The sequence below is a fragment of the Idiotropiscis lumnitzeri genome, chromosome 14 (assembly GCF_059441095.1).
Source record: "Idiotropiscis lumnitzeri isolate Australia: NSW breed Sydney's pygmy pipehorse chromosome 14, RoL_Ilum_1.0, whole genome shotgun sequence".
Classification (NCBI taxonomy): domain Eukaryota; kingdom Metazoa; phylum Chordata; class Actinopteri; order Syngnathiformes; family Syngnathidae; genus Idiotropiscis; species Idiotropiscis lumnitzeri.
The window spans coordinates 757,700-780,006 of record NC_142404.1 but is presented as its reverse complement, the minus strand read 5'-3'; the positions used below and the strand labels follow the sequence as shown (position 1 = coordinate 780,006).

At 41.0% G+C, this 22,307-nt stretch overlaps 1 protein-coding gene and 1 pseudogene across 8 annotated transcripts in view; one reads left to right on the top strand and one right to left on the bottom strand.

Moving 5' to 3' along the window:
- Window positions 1-22,307, bottom strand: part of LOC148323097 (homeobox protein PKNOX1-like) — a 131,047-nt gene that overhangs the window by 94,246 nt on the left and 14,494 nt on the right. For 6 of the 8 annotated variants that reach the window (XM_088314289.1, XM_088314294.1, XM_088314291.1 and 3 more), the window contains exons 2-3: window positions 2,675-2,781; window positions 836-963 (exon numbers count right to left, since the gene is read on the bottom strand). In XM_088314289.1, coding sequence (XP_088170415.1) covers window positions 836-963; window positions 2,675-2,725 — 179 coding nt within the window. In that variant the 5' untranslated portion in view covers window positions 2,726-2,781. Of the gene's footprint in view, window positions 1-835; window positions 964-2,674; window positions 2,782-17,538; window positions 17,962-22,307 lie in introns of those variants that run through there. The other 2 variants (XM_088314290.1, XM_088314297.1) reach the window with 2 other exon arrangements.
- On the top strand, window positions 8,647-20,401 carry LOC148323098 (general transcription factor II-I repeat domain-containing protein 2A-like; annotated as a pseudogene).

The window sequence follows — 22,307 nt, the reverse complement described above, 5'->3', positions numbered from 1 at the left end:
TTGCTGTGATTAAAAGAAGTGCAAATTTTAATGTCTGCCTCAAAATACTACAAGAATAAAGCTCAAATAGACAAGAAGAACAATTCAGTACATCAGACAAGTCTCGCACGGTTGCGCAAGGCCTGCTTGTTCTGCTTGTTATCTATCTCTCCCTGCTGCAACACACCTGATTCACCAGGACAGCTCATCAGAAAGCTGCGATAATTACAATCCTGATCATTTGATTCAAGTGTAGTGTAGCAGGAGAGATGGTAAACTGGCATGACAGTTGCCATTGCTGACTGAATTTGGGCACCCTGCTGAATCAGTTCATGCACTCAAGCACTCTTGTGTTATGTAGCAGGACAGGGGGCCCAAAATACACAAACGGTCATAGTCTACCCTTGAATATCTCGTAAAAAAATAAGGAAAGATTTAAGAGTAGGCGAGTCGAAGTCTAGACTTACGTCCCATTAAAATGCTGTATGGGCAGATCACGCTTGAAAACCCACCAATATGAATGAGTTAAAAAAATGCGGCACAAAAGAGGGAGACAAAATTCCGTCACAGCCAGCCAAGACTAATTCCCATTTTTTGCAAACACAGTTACTGATACTAATATTAGGTTCAAGGGACATATTTGTTTAAGCTTTATCTCATATAGAAACTGCATTTTGAGATCACTTTGGTTGTCTTGGTGAAATATTAAAAATGGCTTGATTATCTGAAAATTTCAAGTGTGATGAAATCAGGAAAGGACAACCAAATGCACAGACACACATAAAAACAAACACACACGCACGCACATGCACCCCCCCACCAAAAAAAACAAAACAGACAAGAGACTTCGTTGTACCGATATATAGAGCCTTTGTCCACGTCCATGGGCGTCTGTGGATCAGTGAGTGTCGGGCTGGGTGCTTCTGCTAAGATCCCCTCAAACCTCTCTTCTGAATCACTCTCTACTTTGGCTCCTCCTTGAAGCTGCTCAAAATAAATGAAGCACAAACATTTAAATCTCCGCAAAAAGACAGAAAAGAAATGCTACAAACACTAGAAGAACATTTGAAAATAAAGGTTTTGAGCAACTTTGTCATGATCACATCATGTGAAAGACCAAGGGACCAAGGGGAGCCAAAGTCACAAAGACTTGCTTCACAATGGATCTTGTGAATCTTGAAGATGATGCAATCTGGCAACTACTCCTAAAACATTTGGCTTTGACAGAAAAACATAAGAAGATGAGACCAACAGTTCAGCTTTTATTTTCAGGTATTGAAATCTCCATCTGATACACAACCGAGGCTGGATTTACAAGGGAATTCATATGCCCTATTTCTATATAGATGTATACATTTACTGGCACATAAAACACTAACAGAAGACAAGACAAGACAAGACAAGACTATGGAGTAAGATCGCTGTCGAAAAGCCTACTGCGTAATTAAACGATTCGTATCAGCAAATGTAAGATTCATATCGTAATGATTTCCCTGTGAGTACCAATCCGAGTTGTGAGGGGTTGAATTATTTTTTTTTTTTGTACGAATCAAAATGGTGAGGGGGAAATTATTTGTGAATACAACTCTCATTTCTACGACTTCGAATCTTCACTACGCACGAATTGAGGATACGAATCTCGTTGGGAGAGGACGAATCTGCACAACATGCAAATTTGGATGACGTCACGCAGATCACAGGCAGGTCCCAAGGGAAGCCAGTCGAGCGGCGATTCCGCTACCCACGCAGGCGTAAAGAGGAAAGCAGAATGTCCATCTGCGATTCGGCCCGTTGCAAGGTGCGGACAAGTTTCTAACAGCTCAGGTAAAGGATCTTCATAGCAGATAAAGTCAACGATGTGTATATCCAATTTATTAATTGTAATTTATTTCATAAAATTGCTCTTAAATGCTTACGGCCATAGATTGCTATCTAATGACGTGTTTTACTGTCAGCATTGTTACGTATATATATATATATATATATATATATATATATATATATATATATATATATATATATATATATATATATATACACACACACGCCACGCACACGCCCACAAACGCACCCCCATACACACACATACGCACACACGATGCACGTTAATATGTCACACATAGCAATAACTACAGTAAAACCATGTCATATTAGTTAGTCGTAGTTGGTTAGGTAGAATTAATAACTTCTAGCGTCTTGCTTTCTATCATCTTCCAGCAGTACACCAGGTTGACGTCGCTTCAGGTGTTTGTTCTTCGCTGATCTACAAAGGCTCCTGACAACCTAATCGCAGTTGTAGTACAGTAATTTTGTCAACGCGTGGTGCTGTTAATCCATGGTGTGACTTAGTGTATATCACAGAAGCCTCTTTTATACTTCCATGTCTTTTGCTCTGCTGTATGTTGTGCACGTCAATAATAAAAGATTCACGCTACAGATTTAATACTCGTTGGACTTTGTATTGAAATATGTCCATAATTTGAAATTTCTCGTCCGCTTTTTTAGCTGCTTTTGGGTGCCGCCTCCACCATTTCTGCTGTTCTCCTTTATTTTCAGCTGTGCGCACATGAACATGAAACACGTTGTTCAAATGTGCCATTCATTTAGTCGGTTTTATATATATATATATATATATATATATATATATATATATATATATACACATAATATGAGATAATTCAACATGCACACCCACCTGTTCCTTTCCCTGGGAGTATTTGCCAATGGAAACTGAATGGGCTGCCATCACGTTCAGTGCAGATGCTGTAATGGCATTATAGATTGTGCCAATAGTAAGTCAGCCTAAAAAAAAAAAAATTATTTAATTTACAGAAACCTGTCAATGACCATGTCAATATGGGGGGTAAAAGTATAGTCATAGATTGCCATTCTTTGTAAACCATATGACTGAACATTGATTAAAAGTTACTTTTATTCGTGCCCAAGCAACGACCGCTGCGAGGTCCCTATTGTTTTTGTGGAAATTATTAGGGCCCGAGCAGCGACGGCTGAGAGGTCCCTAGTGTTTATGTTTCTGTAGAAATTATTATTATTATTATTATTATTAGGGCCCGAGCAGCGACCGCTGTGAGGTCCCTATTGTATCTGGAGAAATTATTATTAGGGCCCGAGCAGCGACCGCTGCGAGTTCCCTATTGTCTCTGTAGAGATTATGATTATGATTATTATTATCATCATTATTATTATATTAACCGATCATTCAATGTCATTTTCGCTGCGAGGTCCCTATTGTTGTATCTGTAGAAATTATTATTAGGGCCCGAGCAGCGACCGCTGCGAGGTCCCAATTGTTTTTGTAGAAATTATTATTATTATTATTAGGGCCCGAGCAGCGATTGCTGCGAGGTCACTATTGTTTTTCTAGAAATTATTCTTTTTTTTTGTTTGTTTTTTTTATTTTTATATTTTCCTAACGTTTGATCGCATTTTTGACCCCCTAAGAACTCATGAAACTTTGCACACGCTTCAGGCCTGACAAAATCATCAATATTTTATTAGTTCCTTGAGCAATTTTTAAAAAAAATGGCACTCTATCGCCCTCTAGAAAAAGCAAGCCCTGGTTCTGTGTTTCACCTAGTTTTTTGAAAATTATATGGACTATGTATAAGGACAAGACCTACAAAAAAGTCTCTTGGCGCCATGAGCTAAATTGCACAGGAAGTCGGCCATTTTGAATTAACTTCAAAGGGGGCGTGTCACCACAGTGGACTGAATGCTTAATAACTCCCCTGCACATGCTCCTAAAAGTCCAAAACTTCACCTGTACATAAAACGTCCCGTTATTATTCTGCTATACACATAGCGCCGCCAAGTGGAATCAAAAATTTGTTTTTATTTTAATTTTCACGCACTGCACGGAGCCCTTTTGACGAATCCGACTGAAAATTGGTCAGAAAAGACTCAAGACATTGATTGATCTAATTCTAACCCGAATTTTTTGACTTTTTGGCATGCCATTACGGTGCTGAAAAGTCAGATTGTACTCTGTGGCAAACAAAAGCTCCGGCAACATGACTCAGATGATCCTATCTTCTTGAAGTTTTTCACATTTGAGGATACTCCAGCCCTGAAGACATCTACCAACTTATTTTTCATTGTAGTGGTAGCGCCACCAACTGGTTGAAGCTAATACAAGTTATTTTCTTGGATGTTTTTCACCAAGCAAGTCAACAAGGTCGCCCTCATATATGCTTGGATGAGTGTTTAGGCCATGAGGATGTCACAATACGAAATTCGTCATTTTTCGTGAAAAGTTGTGGGCGTGGCGTTGCACTGTTCAGCAATAAAACGCTGATTTTGAGTTTCTAAATATGAACAACTCGTGAAACTTTGCACACACATCAGGCCTAGCAAAATCATCAATATTGTATTCGTTAGTTGTCCAGCTTTTTTGAAATGGCTCGCCTTGGCCCTCTAGAAATATTCAAAAAAGCAGCCCTGGTTGAGTGTTTCACCTAGCTTTTTGTAAATTTTATGGAGCATGTATAAGGCTAAGACCTACAAAAAAAGTCTCTTGGAGCCATGAGCTAGGTTTTACAGGAAGTCGGCCATTTTGAATTTACATAAAAGGGGGCGGATCACCACAATGGACTAAATGCTTAATAACTCCCCTGCTCATGCTCTAAAAAAATCCCAAACTTACCCTGTACATAAAACGTCCCGACCTGAAGACATCTATATGTTGTTATACTGTTATACACACAGTGCCACCTCATGGTATCAAAATATATATTTTTTTACTTTTTAATATACTGCACATCGCCCTTTTAACAAAGCCGACTGAAAATTTGTCACAACAGCCTCAATACATTGATCTTACTCTCTGCCGAATTTTGTGCAGTCCTGAAAAGTCTGATTGTACTCTGTGGCAACAAAAGCTCCGGCAACATAACTCAGATGATGCTATCTTCTCAAAGTTTTTCATATTTGAGGATAGTCCAGCCCTGAAGACATCTACCAACTTATTTTTCACCATAGTGGCAGCGCTGGTTAACTGGTTAAAGCAAATACAGGTTCTTTTGTTTGATGTTTTTCTCCGAGCTGGTCAACAAGGTCGCCCTCATATATGCTCGGATCAGTGTTTAGGCCTTGAGGATGTCACAATACGAAATTCGTAATTTTTCGTGAAAAGTTGTGGGCGTGGCATCGCACAGTTCGGCAATAAAATAACGCTGATTTTGAGGTTCTAAATATGAACGAAAACTCTCGAAACTTTGCACACACATCAGGCCTGGCAAAATCATCAGTATTTTATAAGTTAGTTGTGAAGATTTTTAAAAATGGCTCGCCATCGCCCTCTAGAAATGTTCAAAAAAGCAGCCCTAGTTGAGTGTTTTTCTCAGCTTTTTTTAATTTTATGGAGTATGTATAAGGCCAAGACGTACAAAAAAGTCCCTTGGAGCCATGAGCTAAGTTTTACAGGAAGTCTGCCATATTTAATTTACTTAAAAGGGAGCGCTTAATAACTCCCCTGCACATGCTCTAAAAAATCCAAAACTTCACCTGTACATAAAACGTCCCGACCTGACGACATATATATTTTATTAGATTGTTATAAACACAGTGCCACCTCATGGTATCAAAAAATATATTTTTTTTACATTTTAATATACTGCACATAGCCCTTTTAACAAAGCCGACTGAAAATTTGTCAGAACAGCCTCAAGACGATGATCTTAGTCTATGCCAAATTTTGTGACTTTTCGGCAAAGGGCTCAGTGGCAACAAAAGCTACCGTAACATGACTCAGATGATCCTAACTTCTAGAAATTTTTCACATTTGAGGATAATCCAACCCTGAAGACATCTACCAACTTATTTTTGATTGTAGTGGTCGCGCCACCAACTGGTTAAAGTTAATTCAAATTATTTTCAATTATGTTTTTCCCCGAGCAGGTAAACAAGGTTGCCCTCATATTTGCTTGGATAAGTGTTTAGGCCTTCAGGATGTCACGATACGAAATTCGTAATTTTTCGTGAAAAGCTGTGGGCGAGGCTTCGCACAGTTCACCAATAAAACAACGCTGAATTTGAGTTTCTAAATATGAACGAAAACTTATGAAACTTTTCAGGCACAACAGGCCTGACAAAATCATCAATATTTTGTTAGTTTCTCGTCCAGTTTTTTTAAAAAATGGCTCGCTATCGCCCTCTAGAAATTTTCTAAAATGCAGGCCCGGTGGAGTGTTTCACCGAGCTTTTGGAAAATCTTGTGGAGTATGTATAAGGCCAAGACCTACAAAAAAGTCTCTTGGCGCCATGAGCTAAATTTTACAGGAAGTCGGCCATATTTAATTTACTTAAAAGGGGGCGCGTCACCACGATGGACTAAATCAGGCATCACCAAATGGCGGACTAACCCATGGTTCTGACCGGGCCCCTGACCAATCTATAATAAATGTACACGAACATAATTGTTTCATAGAGCATTCGTAATCGCGGGCGCTGCTATTGCAGTTAATATGGCAATAGCTGTAAGATAAGCTGAAGATCATAATAGTCTCAAGTAAGCTTATATAGTCAGTTTGTGTATTTCTAATCATGTTTTTATACACTAATCGCATTCATGATTGCACACGCACACACACCGACATTTTTGCTTCTGTTGTCTAATAAGTTTCTATTTCCTTGCTTTCATTGTAAGCCATGATGTGCTAGTTTCAGTTTCGTTATGACTCTCCTTCAAGCTCTAATAAAAGAGGAGGCGGAACGGAAGAGAGACTAGAGCAGGCATCACCAAATGGCGGACCGCGGTCCGGACCGGACCCAAGGCCAATCTATGATGATTTTTTTTTAGGGCGCATTCGCAAACGTTGGCGCTGCAATTCTAGTAAATACGAAAAAGGCGTCACTGATTTGAGCCAATCAAATCTTTTGTTTATGATCCACTGCCAATTGCGCAGCAGACCGGAAGAGAGTGCTGCTGACAGTATGCCTTGCTAAAAAGTTAGCGAGGTCGATGCGTCTTGTTTTAAATGAATGGACGGAGAAATTTAGTTTCGTTCTGGCTGCAGCCAATTCAAAACCAGTGTGCATCATATGCTCCGAAACCGTCGCAACATTGCGAAGCGCCACTATGAAACAAAGCACCGCCCTTTTGTGCGGTTATCCGCTGACGTTTGAGGTGAGTGCATGCAAAAACATCGAACTTCGAGTGCAGTACAACAGATGTTTACATTTTCGTTTACATCCCAGCGGCATGCAAACGAATATTCAGTTAAAGTATCATGGATTTTGGGGAAACATAAAAAAACGTTCAAGTGATGGGGAAGTTGTGAAAGAGTGCTTAAATGTGGTTGCACAAACATTATTTAAAGGAAAACACAAAGCCCAGATGTGTGAAATAATCTACCAAATCCCAATGGCCCTGACTCCGTTCAAACATAGATTTAAGTCACTGGCAGGGCAGTCACAAACTCATTTTTCTCATTAAGAGAAGTTGAAAAAATATTAAAAAGAAAAAGTGGTGTCAAAGCTCATTTTGAATTAGTTTTTCATGAGGACAGCCATTTTTATTGATTGTGTACCGAACATGTTGACCTGGTTTACTTGGATAATTAGGCTTTACGGTTTTTTTAGGCTGATAACTCTTTGATTTAAAAAAAAAAAAAAGGTAAAAGATGTTAACTCAATGCTTAGCACTTGATATATTTCTGCAGGAGATATTTTACAGTTTTTTTCTGGAAGTGGGCCCCTTAAATTCCTGGAGCCACATTTTCTTGAATGTGAAATAAACACCTTATATTTGTTTGACTGGCAAAGGTGTTTAATGGGAACATTGCTAAATATTTAATATATAAGTGCGCTCTGTTGAAAATGACTAAATACTGAAACTATATAAAAATGTGAACATAGGCTAGGCATTAAGGGAAGTTGGACTTTGGTTCGGACCTTTTAATTGGAAGAAATTTTCGTCGTGGACCTCTGTGACTTTTAATTGAATACCTCTGGGCTCGAGGGTGCGCAGAGCTGAACTGAGCGAGTCGCCTGTCTGCTCCTGGCCTCTCTGCCGCTCGCGACCGGTAAAAATGAACAACCACGCCTGCTTCCTCCTGGCGATCAACCACCTTTTTAATTTCAGTCTCTTAACGGCGCCAGGGCATTTAAACCTGACATTTACCTGGTGCCGAGTAACCCGGGAGCCACATCCGGACGGACGCTCGTCACGGGACATTTGGACGCCACCGAATCTGACGTCAGCGCTTCCCCATTGAGGAAGCGGGTCGCCGAACTCCTGTTTCGGCCGTCCGCCCGGACACGGTTCCCTATTGGACAAGGCTGATCCAGGGGAAACCAGGTATTATGTTTCAAATTATCTCGTACCATTTTAAAATGTTAAATGATGAAAGATTTGGTCGGGGAAGTGACAGTTAGTGAGTGAGACGCGCCCGTTTGCCAGTACGGTTAAATAGACTGGATCGTGCTAGTCCAAGGAGTTATATAAATAGAATCTGTAGTGAATTCGGCCATAACTCGTTTAGAGACAGGTTCTCTCGAAAAAACGGGTTTCTCAAGCGGATAGCACGGTGAACAAATTTAATAGTTCCTCGGTGTCGACAATGGAGAAGTGAGACTTCTCGGTTGGTCGGCAGCCTAGAGAAGAAAAACAGGGTTTCCGAGCAAATTAAATGTTCCTCGGTGTCGACAATGGAGAAGCGAGGCTTCTCGGTTGGTCGGCAGCCTAGAGAAGAGAAACAGGGTTTCTGAGTCTACTCACAATTTCACATTAAATTTAGGGAATAATAAAATAACAAGGCATTATTTTCTGTGTTTTTTATTATTTTTATTTGAATTTCTTTGGTAAACAAACTGCTCGATTGACAGAGAGAGATCTGTGTGTGTGAATGAGGAGCTGCGCAGCGGTGATAGTGTGGGCAGTGTGTGTGTGCGTGTGTGTGTGTGAGTAAAAATAACGGACTTCAGACAACAAAAAGTTGTAGAAGACGCTTCCTTCCTGCTGATGTCACTTTCGGCGCGACATCTCTTCCTCCGCTTTCATCCACCGGGCGAGTAAACGCAACTATGGTTTCGTGCACCACCCCATGCAACACTTGCACCATTCTCATGGAAAGACTCTCCCTGCTAGAGGGACGTGTCCGCCAGCTAGAGCAGAGTAATGTGGTAAGCGTAAATGTGGCGGACACGACTGTTAGCACGGGTTGTAGCCAACCTGCTAGTCCGGTTAGCATTGGCCGTAAACGGCTTGCTAATCGCGGTGAGCCTGTTAAGACACATAGCAGTTCCATTCCACCTCAGTCTCATGGCTTCCGCACTTTAGTGATAGATGACTCCATTACCCGCAACATTAAGCTTGAAAATCCAGCCACAGTAATGTGTATTCCTGGGGCCAGAGCACCCGACATAGAAGCTAATCTTATGGAGCTAGCGCGCAAGACACCTAGACACCAGCGCAGTGCAAACAACGCTAGCTATTCAGATATAGTGATGCACGTTGGCTCCAATGACACTAGGATGAAGCAATCAGAGATCACAAAGAAAAACATAGCAAGGACTTGTGATCTCGCCAGAAAGATGAGTCTGCATCGAGTAATTGTCTCTGGCCCCTTGCCTGCGAGAGGCAATGATGAGAGGTTTAGTAGATTATTCTCGCTAAATCGGTGGCTGGCTAGTTTTTGTAGTGAGCAGGGACTGCAGTTTATAGATAACTGGCCTTCTTTCTGGGGCCGACCCGACCTGCTGAGGATGGACGGCCTTCACCCTAACTGGGAAGGCGCCATCACTCTTTCTAGAAACATAGATTATTGTTTGAGCCTTCCATGACTATTCATATTAGAGCAGGGTGGGTTGCAGGCGAATAGTGAGCCTGTAAGGAAGGGTATGGAGTCTGTAAGGCTAGAGCTAACTAGCGCGATGCTAGACTTAGACAACACACATAGCTTTTCTTCTAGATGTGAGCGCTACACACCATATGCTGTTACATCTCATACTGATATAATTTCTACTGAGGTGGCAATACATGATGGGTTTAAGCATTCCTCCTCGGTCGGTTTCATCGACGACGAACCGTTCTCTCAAAATAATAGCACTCGAAAGCTGGTAAATAACTATCGGATTCCGACCGTCGGAAATTCTCGCCGCGTTTATAGTTGCTCGAGGTACAATCCGCGACCTAGGCAAGGCAATCTCCTTAATATTATGACCAGGAGTCCTGTTGCGCGGAATAACTTAGATGGACCTATTTTACTGAAACTCGATTTTTTAAATATTAGATCGCTTTCATCGAAAGCCTTGTTAGTTAATGACCTTATTAGAGACCATAATCTTAACATGATTGTAATTGATTGTAAAAAAAAATACGTCTCGCCTCGACTATTGTGACGTTTTTCTCTCGGGTCTCCCCATGTCTAATATTAAAAGTCTGCAGTTAGTTCAAAATGCAGTAGCTAGACTCTTAACTAAGACGAGAAAGTTTGATCATATTACCCCGATATTAGCCAATTTTCATTGGCTTCCGGTCCACTTGAGATGTGATTTTAAAGTTCTGCTACTTGCTTTTAAAATATTGCACGGCTTAGCACCTTCCTATCTCGTTGACCTCGTGGTACCATATTAAAGGATAATGTAAATGGCAGTCAATTTAAAACTGAACAAAGGTTAGACTGCTCGGAGCCACTTTTGTGATCCTGGCATGGAAGTCCATTGTTTCAGAGGGGTCTCGTTCACACCTCCTGTGGTGCAGCTGTGATCTAATCTTCCTGCATTCATCTCCTGAGTGTCTGGTCATTAGCATGGTCTAAACTTCAGTTACACTTAAAGGATTTCATACTTTTGACTATTAAAGGAATATAAGAGTTTGAGCTTAACATAGTTCATTAGATGTTGGTGCATCCAATGTATGAAAATGTGATATTGTAAAATGCTGAGAGTGTGACTGGTGGCGCGAAACTGGTTGCGGGGGTTGTGCAAGAATGGAATGTTTTAGAAACAGAAGGTGCTGAGCGAGACGAGATGACTCCGGGAAGGAGCGGCCATCGGGGGATCGCACGCAGGAGGAGCCACGGGATTCGGCGGGAGGAGAAAGACCAATGAGAGCGAGCTAAAGTTAACTGCAATACACATAGCCAATAGAATCATGCCAGGATGCCTTTTTCTGTGCCATTTTGCATGTTGTATAGTATGAATCAGGACTGGGCAACTCGGGGGTAGAACACATTCGCTGGTGGCAAGAGAGGTGTAGACTTGTATTGAGAGGGATTCGGGATCCAGGTGCCATGTAGAAATCTGTGTATTGGGAATAAATCCATTCGTGCGTGAAAATGCCGGCTTCCTGATACCTTTCTATTGCAGAACGAGCGCGCATATTGTTGGATGTGTGAGAGTTGGGTAAGGTCGCAAATTGGAGTCAGATTACTTATTTGAGTTTACATTGGGTTAAAGTTAAATTCTCACATTGATATAAAGATAAATTCCAACAATTTGTTCCGTCCCGGAATCTTCGCTCACAAAATGCTGGTCTTTTAGTGATCCCGCGAGCCAAAAAGAAGTCTGCAGGTTCTAGAGCGTTCTCTATTCGGGCACCAATGCTTTGGAATGCACTACCCTCAGATATTAGAGGTGCCACCTCAGTAGAAATGTTCAAAACACTATTAAAGACGCATTTATACTCTTGTGCATTTAGCTGAAATATTTGTTGGCCTGTTTACTGACGCTTTTAATTCTCTTTTCTTTTCTTTTCTGCCCCCTTTTTTTTTTTTTTTTTAAGGCATTGACAAACTGGGCATGCACCTGTTCCAGTGATGTCGTCTTCCTGCAGCGCGTCATTTGATCAATTTATTTATATACTTTAGCATCTAATTTAATTATTTGTTGGCCTGTTTACTGCCGCTTCTTCTCTTTTCTGCCCCCTCTTCCCCTGCTTGGGAATTAGGTGATGGGGACATGCTTTGAAGATTACGGCACTGACGAAGCGGGAAGGGACCTGCTCTGCCGAAGTCGTCTTCATGAAGCGCCTCTTCTGATTTCCTTATATTTCAGCACTTCGTTGAACTACTTGTTGGCCTGTTTACTATTTATGTTCTTTCTTTTCTGTTCCCAATTCCCCGACTTGGGAATTAGGTGATGGTGATTCACTTGGAAGTGGCTGTTCTGAATTTACACCAACTGACCGGTACAAGATCGAAGGCTCATCCTCGGATATGCTGCCATGGATATTATGACCCTGGATGAGGACCCACTCCACTGAAGTCATCTTCCTGCAGCACTTCATTCAATTAACTCTCACATTATCTCATCTATTATTGCATAGCATCATTGTATGTATCAAATGTTGCCCAGTTGGCATCCATTGCAGCCTGGTCATCCTGGAAGGGGGATTCCCCCATCTGTGGTCCCTTCTCAAGGTTTCTCACTTTTCCCCTAATGAGGTTTTTTGAGTTTTTCCTTGCTCTCCTGGGGGTTAAGATCGGGGATGTCGATTGTGGTTATGTAAAGCCCTTTGAGACTGTCTGTGATTAAGGGCTATACAAATAAAATTGACTTGACTTGACTTAACAACAGAAAATAGGTCAAAACGTGGCCAAAGAGTTGAAAGCAAATTCAGATGTGAAGTTTATGAACGGGTATGACTCGGATTGTTGCCAATTTCTGGAAAAGTGGGTGAAGAAATATGACTTTAAGCCACGCCTGAAGGATCAGGTTTCAAAGCATTGAGAAAAGAATTGGAGGGAAAAAGGAAGCTGAAGAGAAGAAAAGGAAAAACACATCAGTGGACATGCAATGTACATTTTGTGTGTGAATGTTTGCGAAAACCGTATGCAAAGTGAGTGAATGGTGTGATTGGGGATTACAAATAACATTTGGTATTTTATCCCATGTAATACAGTAGGGTTATAAACAGCAGACTGTTGTGGATGCAGAGGCAAGAATTCTCCACCTGAAAAGGTTGAAGTGAGAATTACCACAACAGGAAATTTGAGTTGCTGTCCTCCTGATAAGAAACCAGTTTTTAGAACACCCTAGGCCTAGGTGGACCAAATTTTCCAAAATTGGGATATTAGGTAGTAAAATAAAACCCAGGGATACTTTGCAGTGTAGAGATTGGAAGTTCATCGAAAAACAGGATCTTAATAAAATAAAATAAAGATTTGGGTTACATGGAAAATGTAATAAATGTAATATAAATTCGGAGGTTAGTTAAAAACTCACAAAAGTACTATACAGTATCGCCAGAATTAATAATCATAGATAAGACAAAGAAAAATTCTAAAAAGACAGAGAAATCTAAAAAACACAGACACCGGTGCGTTGCTTTGCACTTGTGGCAGAGGGTGCACTGGCCCTACAGGGCTGTGCATATATAAATTCAGGAGAGATATTAGTTGAATTGAAGGATTTATTATTGGCCAAAGATAAAGATAGATTGTGTTGCTGTTATTACTAACATGTCCTTATTGTTTGTAGTTGCTCAGTGTTGAGAACTGTGTGTGTCGTTTTGTGGGCCCGTGTATATGTCTGTGTGTCTGGGTGTCAGGAAGAGTGATAAAAGTGGTTGGAATTGTGCTAAAAGGATTGATGAAGTAGAGATAAAATGGAATCAATGATTAGTAACCAACAAAAGGCTACTTATGAGTGATGAGATCTTATTGAGGAAGATAATTCCAAAATTTACAAAAATAAATCAATTAAGGGGAAGATTTGAGGAAATACATTGATTCCAATTTGAAAATAAAATAAAATAACTTTTACGACGAGATAGGCTCAAAGAAATGAGAAAGAAAACTTGCCTGATGTGCGTTTTATGAAAAGATTTAACCCAGATGCCTAGGCTGATTTAGAAAGATGAGTGAAGATAAGGAAAGACAAAGAAACATTTGAACAAATGAATGAGGATAGGAATTAGATTCTGCTTTCAGGGTGAATTGAAGAAATAAATATTTTATATTTCATATTTCAGTTGATGATGTTTGTATTAAGGTAGACCAGAAATGGAATGAAATACAGAGATAGAAATGACACAGGGAAAAATTTGGCTAGAAGGGCTATAATTTTCATTAAAGCAGAGAAGAAATCAGAGACTACAAATAACATTGATGTGTACTTATTCACTTTGAGGTAGAACTGGTTGAAGTGAAATGAGTCACAAAATTAGAAAAATAGGAAATAAAATAGAATTTACATGATTCACTTTTGTGAAAAGAAATTTGTGATTAGGTGAAAAAGAAAATTACAGGCTTTTCAAATAAAACAACGTAATTTAAATTGTCCGACTTGACAAATGGAGGAGAAAATCCTATGCACAAAAGTATGAAGTGTTGAGCAGAAGAAAAAAAAGAGGAAGCAGAAAGTCTTGTTATAAACAATAATTTTTCAGGACAAGTCGTGATAGCAACGGAGGATCACGTGCCGTAAAAAAACAAACATAAAAAGTAAGTGTAGAAGCAGTTCTACATCAACGTGCGTTTTACTTATTAGGCCGTGATGCACTGACACAATTGGACCTTAATATCAGAGTCAATAAGCAAGGGCGAATTCAAACAAACGTCAAAACTTTAAAAGGGCGCATTGTCAGTAATAAGCAAAAAGAAAAACATTGCCAGAACCTTAAAACCAATAACAGAGAAGTAAATGATATTTTTTATAGAAGTGTGTAATTATTGTCGGGGGAAGTCTCCCCAAGGAGAAGGGGGAGGGGAGGGTCTCTCCCTCTCGAGCCTTCCCTTCCTGTGGGGAGGGCAAACAAAGGAAATGAGTGTCCGGTTCTCCCTTGTTGCATGTGCATTCTTGTCCTGCTGGCCCTTGGCTGAACTTTTCGGCCCCCTCCCAGGCGCAACTCCTCGGCGCCAGACCCCTTTTCTGTAAACATCTTCCTTGGGACGTCGGTGACCCCTGTTAAATCCCTGACCCTTCGTAAATAATGTTGAGGCCCGATGCCTCTCAAGACTGTGACTTATATATTAGAGAGGTCCAACACAAGACTTGGTATTCCTAAAAGCAACAATATCGTCATGGTCATAAAATAAGTTGTGTATGTAAGACCTTCTGAAGATACACTACAAGACCAAAGGGAGATTGTACCGACAAAGCATCTTAACGCACTACCAAATTATTTTGAGCCATTTGAGCAAACAGTGACTGCAAAAAAATGACTTCATTAGTCTAGGTTACTGCAGGAATCAGGGCAAAGTGAACCCATTTGCATATTAGTCACAACAATTGGATCCCGTGGCGAGAGCCACGTCAGAGTCTGATAAAGCAGTCCTCAACGCTGCTTTAAGGAATCAAAAAAATGACATTTTTTTCCACCACATTCACATTGCACGGCGACCTAATTGTCACACGCCACACGACTGCGGAGGCCGCGTCCAGATTGCCACCAGACCGCGACCTGACCTTATGGACACTTTTCTCCCGACTGGAGAAACTCAGGCTTGTAAGACACAAACCAGGTGCACATTCCAGACTGATAAGAAATAGAAATGAGGTGCACATTCCAGACTAATAAGAAGTAAAAGTGTTTGAGAACCAAGGTCACAGGCTGAAATCACACTGACTTTTATGCGATGGGAGTATTAGCAGTGTGATACCAACAGATAACTTGTCAGAGAGAAATTGTTAGAATAAGCAGGAAGAGCGTAGGCGGGTGTGAGATAGTCAAAGTTTGGGGTTTCCCATCCTGTATAAGCTGTAGGGTTACAATGTGGACTGACAGTCAAGATAAATGTTCATGTGTTCTGTCGACATTGGGCAAACAAGGGCTTTAAAACCACAACAGGAAAAGAAAAGTTGTGCATAAAGCACGTCTAAATAGTTATTTGTAAATGCAAAATTCACTTAACAGAAAATGACACAATTACAATTGGAAACTGCCTCGCTGCAGCCGAAGGCATGACCTCAAAGTCGACACTGCATTACTATACGGGAAAATGAACACACACACACACGCAGTAAATCAACTTAACAATTTGATCTCACGCCAGGAAAAATGCACCACTAATTCAACGCACACATTGTTATAACAAAGGTGCAAACATTGCTGAGGACAGGATCAGAAAATTGGCAGATGGCAAATCCTGGCTGCCTAATTCATTGGTTGAAGGAGTAACAAGAGTGACGCATGAGCGTAGTCGTGTCAAGAGGGGCAAGTGTGATATGAAATTATGTTTCCAACAACATATGCTGATGCTAACACAGTTATAAAAGTATTTTGTAATCGAATTATCCCAGCATTTGGAATTTAAGAGTGATTTAAAGTGAAAATGATGCATTTTATGAATGATGTTGTAACAAAGTGGGACAGTTGCAGCAAATTGACTCAAAGCGTCATTGTACATATAGTCTGCACGACTTGTGGGACGCACGAACGGAACTGTTAAGGTCAGACCTATTAAGACAATGAGAGAAACAAAAAGACAATGGCACGACTGTGTTTCAATCACAGCAATGAGGATAGTGCCAGCCGAAGGAAGGACACTATCCCCTATCGACTCCCAGATTCATCAGAACCACCAGCGACTGGCACATCGGTCCCAGTCCACATGAAAAACATGTTTGACCAAAAAAGATGCAAAGACACAATTACTGGCAAGTGTGTTCTGATCCACAGAGAAATCACGTCCGTGTGGGAGACCGACTCTTCTTCAAGGTGTTGAAACGACTTCGTTGGGACAGTGAATGCTGAGACGGCCCTCGCCAGGTGATTGCAGTGACCCCGACCGCAGCAAAGGTCGCGGGGCGTAGCGGCTGGATCCACCAGTCACAGTGCAAGCATCTCCGGTTTCCTGCTGAAAGGCCTAGCGACGGAAGTCCCTCCAGAGTCACAGTCTCAGACCACACGTACATTAGAACCACACAACCAGCCAGGACCAAATTAATGACCTACATAAAGAAATTTATGCCCTGATTGGAGAACATTACTGCACTTACATTTTTAACGAAAATGAGACAATTATTGATGTTATGGCCACTATGAAGAATTTGAAAGACACAATATATCGGGATAATTATAGTTTTCATTTTGTTATGTGTAGTCTGTTCATGTTGCATTATTTTTATGACAAAGACGATGGTTAATCGTATGTTTGTTGCCCAAATGTACCATTACAACCTGATTGATGTTGAGAATGACGAACTCGAACTGGACACTGAAACCAAAAAATACATGGACCTTTTTGCCCCTGCCCCAACATGTGCACATACACACCACACATGAAGATCCGGGAGGTAAGGACGGCTGTCCCCACCTACCACGAGGCAAGGGGCCTCCACCAGAGTCACCCCAGAGACAAGCTCTGCGTGGAGACAGTTTTGTTATTTTTCACTAGGTATATTGAAATATTTATTTATTTGTGCTTTATTCCCAGGTGGTCATCAGACCATGAGGTTCTCGTTTCACGCGGAAGGAAGGAGGGGAATTTTTCCCTAATGAGGGTTTTTGCCCGTCCACTGATGATCACACTGTTGTGTGATTTCATTATGATGATCTGTTTTAAAGCCATAAGGTCATGATTTATTTGAAGTTTAGAAATCCACAACAGGGGGGAAATGTAAGATAAGCTGAAGATCAAAATAGTCTCAAGTTACCTTATATAGTCAGTTTGTGTATTTCTAATCATGTCCCATGAGGCCGGTCCTCGGCCATCCTCCACCGGGGAGAACACAAACTTCATCCACGAGTCACGAGTGTCTCGGCCAGCGGAGAGATTGTCAGAGGTCAGTGGTCGTATACAATAGATAGCAGAATTAACTGTTGTATTTTCTGGAAGACAGATTTTGGGGTTCCTTTTTTTTGGAGAGTACAGCGTTAACAGTTATTTCTAGAGGACGAAAATAGTTTATCTATTTTCACAGGCACAGAACTGATCCAACTGTGAGTGTGAATGTGTATTGTATCCTCACGTCCTCCACCCGTACGCTGAGCACCGGTTCCCCTCAAGGATGCGTGCTGAGCCCTCTCCTATACGCCCTCTACACCTACGACTGCAGCCCGGCCCACGGCAACAACACCATCGTCAAGTTTGCTGACGACACGACAGTGGTCGGTCTGATCTCGGAAGGTGACGAGACAGCCTACAGAGAGGAGGTCCAGAGATTAACGGCTTGGTGCGAGGACAACAGACTGCAACTCAACATTGCAAAAACAAAGGAGATCGTCATCGACTTCAGGAGGAACAAGACTGTGCCGCCCCCCCTCTGCATCGAAGGCGTGTGTGTGGAGAGGGTCCACACGTTCAAGTTCCTGGGAGTACAGATCTCCGATGACCTTTCTTGGACAGACAACACCACAGCAGTGGTAAAGAAGGTCCACCAGCGTCTGCACTTCCTGAGAGTCCTCAGGAAATTCAACCTGGACAGGAAGCTGCTGCTGGCCTTCTACCACTCGTCCATCGAGAGCCTGCTGACGTACTGTGTCTCCACCTGGTACAGCGGCTGCACTGAGGCGGACAGAGTGAGGCTCCAGAGGACAGTCAAAACAGCGCAAAGGATTATTGGCTGCCCTCTCCCCTCACCGTTGCCTCAGAAGGGCTCTCAACATCGTCAAAGACAATACCCACCCAAACTCACACCTGTTCGACCTGATGCCCTCTGGCAGGCGCTACAGGTGCATCAAATCAAGGACCAATAGACTGAGAAACAGTTTCTTTCCAAGAGCCATCTCCATTCTAAACTCTCACACACACACACACACACGACCACCCTTACCTTGCAGAACAGCAACGTGATGTGTTTTTATATATCAATTTCAGTATTATTTTCCATTGCACTAACTATTCTCTTATTTATCTAATTTATATATTTATCTGAATTATTGTTGTATTGCACTGGAGAGGGGAGCTCTCTAATCTCGTTGCACACTTGAGTACAATGACAATAAAGGGATTTCTGATTCTGTATGAATGTCCAATGTTTGAGAAATCTAAAACTGACCGAGGATTGTGAGTAAAAACACCCAGGAATACCCGCTTCAAGTTGGGAGTAGAAGCTTGGTATTCGACTCAGAGTCAGGCACTTTGAATTTTTCTCAACACAGAGGAACCATAACTAGACACCATAACAATTAAGACCGTCAGAAATGGCAGCAAAATTGACGAAGGAAATTAACTGTCCACTTTCCGAATTTGAAATAAAAGAAAAATGTCGGTTAGCTGAAATTGAAAATAAAGGGACGACAAAATTTACCGGAAAGTGGCAGAAAAAAAAAAGATTTTCTGGAAATGTTGACAACTGTAAATAATTGGACAGACTTCTCAGTAAATTGTCTCTTAAAGACAAACAGAAGAGAAAAGACAACACCCTCGGTAAACAGTGGTTTTGTTGCAAAGCCCTTCTTGATAGGGCTCAACAAATTCGAGGTTGTAAGACTGCAAACAAGAGAAAGAAAGCAGATGACGACTTGACGACTACCGTCATTAAATCAATTGATCAAGGTCGGAGTGTGACACAAACACCACCAAGTCACACTCCAACCACAATTGAGGAATTTGATAATATGATGCCAAAGACACACAAGCAAAATTATATCCGTCTTTGCCATCATATTGTCAAACGACAGATAAAATATCTGAAGAACAAACATTACAGAAAAGAAAGATAGCGAATGTGTAGAAAAGAAAAGGAATGTGAAAAGAAAGATAGAGAATGTGTAGAAAACAAAAAGGAATGTGAAAAGAAAGATAATAAAATACAATACAATAAAAACCACACGGGAGCAGGTAGCAACAGCTTCGCCTCTGACGGTTCAGGGGGCTGCTCCTCGCGAGTGACGAAGACAATCTTGGCTGGTTATTTCATTTGTTCAGGCTTGTTTTAATAGAAACATCCCAAACAGATCTTTTCAGAGGAAGCTGGACATTTTCAAAGATGATCTCAAAGGACAGTGTGGACACTTCCCAAAAGTGCAGGAACAAATTCAGGGTGGGAGAGACGTTTCTCCCTATGTTGACTTCATAAACAAGCTGATTGAAAACTTCAGTAGAAGGTTTGACATTTTCTGCCTTGGCCAGCAGCTACTCCTGCTAATTCAAAATCTGTTCCTCATCAGCGATGTCAGAGGCTTTTCCAAGGAAGTGACACAGACAATCAAGTGGGCACATGCAGGATCTCTGCAGCTTGAGCTGATTGATCTGCAAGGAAATGCTGCATTAAAAGAGCATTTTGAGACAACTGACCCTGCTACCTTCTGGCTACAGACTGTGTCTGAGAGTGTGTTCCCTGGTCTAACCAAAGTAGCACTGCACACCTTGACAATGTTTGGATCAACTTACAGCTGTGAGTCAGCTTTTTCCACTATGAACATCATCAAAAACAAGTACCGCTCAAGGCTCACTAATGAACATTTACATGTCTGCATGAGAATGGCACTGACTATGTTCCAACCAAGTTTAAGTCACTCGCAGGGCAGTCATATGCCCATTTTTCTCATCTCTTTTATCTGAGACATGGCTAGGTACAGATGCTCGAGTTGCTCTCACCGAGGCTTGCCCACCATATTTAAATTTTTTATTTTCGACCAGAGACTGTAAAAGAGGAGGCGGGACTGTGTCAATTATAAAAACTTCTCTTATTTCAAAGGAAACTATTTTAACAGGTATTTATCTTTTGAACACCATGCCTTTGTTTTTAGCAGTCCCTCTATTCTCTGCGTCACACTTTATTTACCTCCTCATCACTCTACTTCGTTTATTAGTGACTTTTCAGAGTTCTTATCGATTTTACATTTCACTTATAACAGAATTTTAATAACTGGCGATTTTAATGTGCACGTTGACAATGTCTCGGACCCACTGTCCAGAGAATTTTTAAACCTTTTAAACTATTTTGATTTTAAACAGCATGTCGCACAGCCAACTCACAACAGAGGACACACCCTGGACCTGCTCATAACCTACGGCCTGTCCGTTGGTGTGTCCTCTGTTGTTGACCTGGCTGTGTCAGACCACTACTGTGTATATTTTAACATCGCCAGTTTTAATCAAGAAGCAGCCCCCGTGAGAACAGTGAGAAAATGCTACCTAACTTCTGAGGTGGCTGCAAATTTTATTGAGATTTTAAAGAGCATTCCTGCTGACATTTTACCTGCACCTTGTGATTTTATTGTTGATAATTTTAACAGGGTTTTAAAATCAACATTAGACTCCGTTGCTCCACTTTTAACAAAAAACATAAAAATCAAGACGATACCTCTGTGGAGAAAAGATTTAACTAAGGATTCAAAAAGAAAATGCAGGAGTGCAGTAAGGAGGTGGAGAAAGAGCAACCTTACAGTTCATTATCAAATATTATGTCAACAACTCAAATCCTACAATAAAACAGTCAAACTGGCAGGAATGTCTTACTTCTCAAATCTCATTACAATGAATAAAAACGACCCTGGGTATCTCTTCTCTACCTTCGATCTTTTAACCAGCTCTGATCTTAAAAAGTCCTCACAGACAGCGACAGACGTTCTCTGTGAGGACTTTGCAGACCACTTCAGAAGTAAAATCGATGACATAAGATCCAGTTTTTTAGCTCATCAAAATGTAACTTCTATTAATGCTGGACAGTCATTTTTACCAGAGGAAACACTGGAAAGTTTTGCCCTGGTTGATGCAAGGACACTTGGTCGAGTTTTCTCCCAGGTAAATCAAACAACCTGCCTTTTAGATCCAATTCCCACATCACTTTTAAAAGCTTTTTATGGATTTTATGAGGAACAGATTTTAAATATAGTTAATTGCTCTCTTCAGACGGGTGTCTTCCCCCACAGCGTTTAAAACGGCGGTGGTGAAGCCCCTTCTGATGAACAGCAATTCAGACCCCAGTGTTTTAAATAATTACAGACCTGTATCCAACTTACAGTTTTTAAGTAAGATTTTAGAAAAAATTGTTTTTCTACAGTTAAATTATTTTTTAAATACAAATAATGTTTTAGAGAAATTTCAATCTGGTTTTAGAATGAACCACAGTACAGAGACAGCTCTTTTAAGGATTTTGAATAATTTCAGGTGTTTTGCAGATGCAAAAAAACTCACAGTTTTGGTGCTACTGGATTTAAGTGCCGCGTTTGACACAGTAGATCACCACATTTTATTAAATAGACTTAAAAACCTAGTTGGCATCTCTGGTACTGCTTTTATTCCTATCTCACAGACAGACGTTTCTTTGTTAGTATGGATACCTGTTCCTCCAAAACCCATGAAATTAAATGTGGGGTTCCCCAAGGTTCAATTTTAGGCCCAATACTTTTTAATCTGTACATGCTTCCTCTTGGGGATGTCATTAGGAGACACGGCATCAGCTTCCACAGCTACGCTGATGACACACAGCTGTACACAGTGAAACCCCAGTTATCGCGGTTAATGGGGACCGAG